Raw genomic sequence first — 5,292 nt, 5'->3', positions numbered from 1 at the left:
AAATCGTTAATTGTTCATACTATTTGTTAGTTCCACAATCAATACAATCATCCAAAAAATGAAACCAAGAACCAAGCCAAGAAATCGAATCGAAAATAAGCCAATCGCACTAAGAACACAACACAAGCCAGAACACACGATATACGTGTTCAAATCCGTAAATGGATCCTAATCACGGTAGGGTTTTTTGCCCCTAGTCAATCCACTATATCAAATAGAGTATAACATGATTACACCAAATCAACAAAAAATATAACATTTACTGTATTACATCAAGAAGATAGAATACAAAATCGAGTACAAGCTGCATTAAAATCATGTAAATACAATACCCACCACTATATCTTAACATTACCTCCCATGACTAAGTGATTTGAACCAAAAATAGAGCAATACATTGAGTGTTCTTATTGATTGGAGGATTCACGAGTTGTGTCATATCTCTCTCATTTGATTTAGGATTTCTTAATGGCAAAAAGTGATGATTAGGGTTTGACAGCAACCCTTATATATCGAGACTAATAAATATAAGCAGCACGATCATCATTAAAATGAAATCAATAGCTGATATAAGACACGGCCAAATAACACAGTAATAACATGCAAATGAAAACCAAATGCACATGAAATGATATATAAACTTCAGCATTATCATGTAATTTTGAATCACAAATCACAACACTATTAATGATGAAAAATATTACCGTTATTAAGTTATGATTCGATCGTTGATAATTATTTTTAATAATAGAAATTATACAATTATTAATATAATTAATGAATGTTAATTATCATTTATGTCGTTAAATACTTTTATTTGTAAAGGTAATAATTACGGATGACGACAGAAAAAATTTCACCATTAAAATGTTTAACGATAAATCAATTTTCAATTATTGATTTTTCCGTGCACACGCGTTCACCTGCACGCGGATGTTCTGGTCGAGGGATCCTTGTGCACACGCGTTTACCTGCACGCGGATGTTCTAGTCCAGAGGTCCTTACTCGCGTCTCGGTCAAGCCTTTCTTTATATGCTGGTGGACAAGTCTTCGAAGTAGGAGGCAAGGACGTTATATTCTGTGATAATTTAGTTACACGTGGAGTTTATAGATTGAATGATTGTGTCACAAAGTTATCCATTTATTTTTTGAAACTATAAACACTTCTAATGGGTCTTAGAAGTGCATACAATTTTTTAAAAATTATTTGATAATTCGTGAAAAATGTTTACAATTTCATCTTACAATGTCTCTCCCCCAACTCGAATGACACGTAAACCGTCAACTTGTGCAAGAATCTGACCCTGTCCATGATTGTCAAGTCCTAGGTCAGCAACCTCATCTCCCTTAATAATTCGGTTCATCATGTTCCAGGATTCAACCTCTGCAATTATGGCGATTTCAACTTTGTTCATCTTCCTCATCTCTTCCATCCTTTTGATCGTTATTCCCTTCAACACTGCTCAGATGTCTTTCGGCGCAGACAACTTCACAGCCAACAACACCTTCTCCCAAAACTGCCGCCAAATACTCTCTTCTCTCGCCTCCAACGTCTCGGCCAACGGTGGCTTTTACTTCAACACCCTCGGGAAGGACAACGCCACCGTCTACGCTCTCGGACTCTGCCGCGGAGACTTTCCAACTGACCGATGCTTCAACTGCATCGACACCTCGAGCCGAAACATCATCGAGAATTGCGCGAGCAAGACGGAAGATGTGGATTGGGGAGACCCTGATCGCTGCACTGTGAGGTATTCCGACAAGTCGTTTTTCAGGGGAATGTCTGACTACCCGAAGATTTGCGTGTATAATACAAACAACATCTCCAACGACGTCGTGGACGAGTTTCAGCGGGCCATCGATGATTTGGTTGACCGCCTTGTGATCAAGGCTTCGAAGGGTTTTTCCAAGCTCAAGTTTGCGACGGGGAAGACGAACTTCACGGTGTATGATGATAATATCTATGGTCTTATGCAGTGTACGCCGGATTTGTCGTCGGCCGACTGCGATAAATGTTTAAGAGGAGCTGTACAGTACTACCGAAAATGCAGTAGGAGGGCGACAGCAAATAATATTCTTAGTCCCAGTTGTATTTTTGAGTATGATTTGAGGCCGTTCTATGAATCTACAGCTTATGATATTTCCCTGGCGCCGCCCCCTGCGGTTGCTTCTGCTCCGGTCCCGCCTCCTCATCAAACGCCACCGCCGCCAGGGAAGGTAAGCCCATTATCAAACATGCAACTGATTAACACCCCGGTTTAGTGCTAAGTACGAAGATTTGTAATTAAGGGTGAGCCCAAAGCTAAAACGCATCTCCTTAGGTTAATGTGTGATTCTCACTATTAATTGCTAGCTAGTTGGATTTAAAAAGTAAACGGATTAATAAGACTATCACCAACTAGCTAGTATTACCTCGATGCCCGACTGACACCGTTATTTAAAAATAAAACAAAAAAATGTAATTGATCATGCAAGTGATTAAACACTGTTTTATCATGATAAATGGGGATAAGATTCCTTAGTAGTTTATTACACAAACTAGCGAGATAATGAAGGAAAAAAAGAGAAGAAAATTTCACAGCTTAATCAATCTTATAACAAAGATTATTCTGGCAGGGCGAGAAAAACAGTACAAACACATTGCGGATTGCTATCATCGTTGTTGTTGTTCTGACGAGTATCTGTTTGATACTTATCACCCTCGCTTGTGGCTTTTTCTATATGTGGAAAAAAGAATCTGCAGTCAACAGTGAGTTATTCTTTTTATCGTTAACGGTATTCTTGTTGTCCTGATAATTTTTCTTGTTTATTCTTGAGAACTTTCATCCCAATTCTTATGAAGCGGAGAGTCTTGTTCAACAAGTGTGTCTATTTTAGTGTTACATTTTGCGTATTCATCTTACTTGTCATTGTGGTAGTTGCAGGAAGGGGCCGACGATCTGGTTCACCGGAAACCATGGCTTGGTTAAGAGCTGCTACAAAATTGTTTAGCCAGTCGAGACAGGGCAGTGTGAATCATGCTGGTACATATTCAATCTATAATAGAAGAATTTTGAACTTAATTTCTATTTCAGGAAAATAGAACTTTACTCTATGTATTCATCTCTAAGAAAGGCAATTTAATGTTTATATATTTCTACAAGATGTTCGACTACAAAGTTAGTAGTACTATCACAGGCTCAAATGTCCTCTTTCAGTTTGTTTAGTTAACAATCTAATTTCTTGGAAGGTGGGGATGATTCTGAAAATGTGGATTCGTTGCAATACGACTTCGACTCAATAAGGGTGGCAACGAATGACTTCTCCAACGCCAACAAGCTTGGAGAGGGTGGATTTGGTCCTGTATACAAGGTAACAGAACATCAATCTCGATCGTGTTAACACCATTCTCGTAGCCATTTTAGCCACAATTAAGGCCCAAATGGAGGAAACTGATCGATTCATGTTGAACAGGCAAGGCTAGCAAATGGACAAGAAGTAGCCGTTAAACGATTGGCCAGTCATTCTGAACAAGGCGAAGCACAATTCAAGAATGAGATTGTTCTAATGGCCAATCTCCAACACAAGAATTTAGTAAGGCTCCTCGGCTTCTGCCTGCACAACAAAGAGAGGCTTCTCATCTACGAGTTGCTGCCCAATGCTAGTCTTGATCGCTTCATTTTTGGTATAACTATATCACCTATTAATCCCCTTTTTGTTTATGTCAACATCAATTGTCAGGTCAATTTACAATCAATCGCACATTAATATCATAGTCGACGATTAATTTAGTTGTGACTCGAGTGAATATGTTTGTAGATCCAATCAAGCGGCTGTTACTAAGTTGGGAAACACGTCACAAGATCATAGTTGGCATTGCACGAGGAATTCTCTATTTTCACCAAGACTCTCAGCTCAAGATTATCCACCATGATCTCAAAGCTGGTAATGTTTTGCTAGACAGTGAGATGAACGCCAAAATCTCAGATTTTGGCATGGCAAGGTTGTTTGCTGCTGAGATGAGCAAAGGCAATACTAAAAGAATTGCTGGGACCTTGTAAGCAGAATCAATGACTCCAATTAGCAATTAAATGCAAATACTCTATAATTAAGCACCATAACTCACTCAGTTGACTTGATGATTGTCATGCAGGGGCTACATGCCTCCGGAGTACGCAAAATACGGTCAATTCTCCATTAAGACTGATGTTTTTAGTTTCGGTGTCATAATCCTTGAGATCATCACTGGCTTGAAGAACAAGGATTGCAGCAACCCGGAGTCTGCCGAGCATCTCATAAGCTATGTTAGTTTGCTAAATTTTGGATAAATGACCTTATTTTCACTCAATATGAATTTTTGCATATAAATTTTCTATTTGTATGGCACAACCCAGTAAAGGTGCTCAGGATCTAAGTAAACCCAAAAACTAACTTGAATCCAAGTGATTAGTTCAGTTTGGTTTGTGTTATTCTTCTCAACTTGTTCAATCTGGATCTCTAATTTCTTTGACCTAGTCAACATCGGATTTGATCTAAGTTAGACTATTGGGTCTAGGGACTCAATTTGACTCGACTTACGTAAACAATAACAAAATCCCGTTGTTTATTAAATGACCTCTAAACAAATGTTGCAGGCATGGAAAAAATGGAGAGAGGGGAAAGCCTCAATGCTGATTGATGGAGCAATAAGAGGGGGCTCAGAGGCAGACATGCTTAGGTGCATCCACATTGGGCTGCTCTGTGTGCAAGAGAATGCGGCCAGGAGACCAACAATGGCTTCGATTGTTCTCATGCTCAATAGCTTCAGCACCAACCTGCCGACACCTACAAGGCCTGCATTTCTCATGGAGGCTAGCCATTTGCATGACCAATCTCAACTATCCTCCATTAATGAAGTTTCAGTTTCACAGCCAGGCCCCCGATAGTAGTTGACATTTCTAACTCCAAGGCTTATCCATTTCTTTTTCTTTCCAAGCATGTATACCGATCCATTACTAGCATTTGAATTTGCTTTTGTTTTTTGAGTATAGGTACCATTATTTTAAACTCTAAACCTTAAATACCAATTACCCATAATACATTAAGGAAACGCCAACTATTGGAGTATCAATGTAAGGGTTTTACCATTTTCAAAACATTTTTGAAAACATATGATAAACGCAACAGAAATGAATATACAATAACCTTGTGAAACCCAGTATCAACAATCATATGCAATGCAAAACAAAACCATTCCATAGGGTGGTAGAAATGTATACCTCAATAATGGAGAGTTTCGTTACTGATGAAGTGGTTGGAAGTTAACCTGATACA

The 5,292-nt window shown here is 38.8% G+C and overlaps 1 protein-coding gene across 2 annotated transcripts; it reads left to right on the top strand.

Annotated features, from left to right (window-relative positions):
- Positions 1-1,094: 1,094 nt before the first annotated feature.
- Positions 1,095-5,074, top strand: LOC127794011 (cysteine-rich receptor-like protein kinase 25). Of its 2 annotated transcripts, none has more exons than XM_052324866.1 (8): positions 1,095-2,217; positions 2,617-2,749; positions 2,925-3,023; positions 3,230-3,351; positions 3,454-3,664; positions 3,799-4,036; positions 4,133-4,283; positions 4,614-5,074. In XM_052324866.1, exons 1-8 carry the CDS (start codon positions 1,366-1,368, stop codon positions 4,902-4,904), a joined length of 2,097 nt encoding a protein of 698 aa, XP_052180826.1. In that variant the 5' UTR covers positions 1,095-1,365; the 3' UTR covers positions 4,905-5,074. The 2 variants fall into 2 exon arrangements, with proteins under 2 accessions (XP_052180826.1, XP_052180825.1); XM_052324865.1 differs by having other exon boundaries at positions 1,096-2,217; positions 2,919-3,023.
- Positions 5,075-5,292: the final 218 nt, after the last annotated feature.

The sequence above is a fragment of the Diospyros lotus genome, chromosome 2, assembly GCF_014633365.1.
Source record: "Diospyros lotus cultivar Yz01 chromosome 2, ASM1463336v1, whole genome shotgun sequence".
Classification (NCBI taxonomy): Eukaryota; Viridiplantae; Streptophyta; class Magnoliopsida; order Ericales; family Ebenaceae; genus Diospyros; species Diospyros lotus.
Note: the sequence above shows the minus strand (reverse complement) of the source record. Positions and strands in the feature narration are given on the sequence as shown.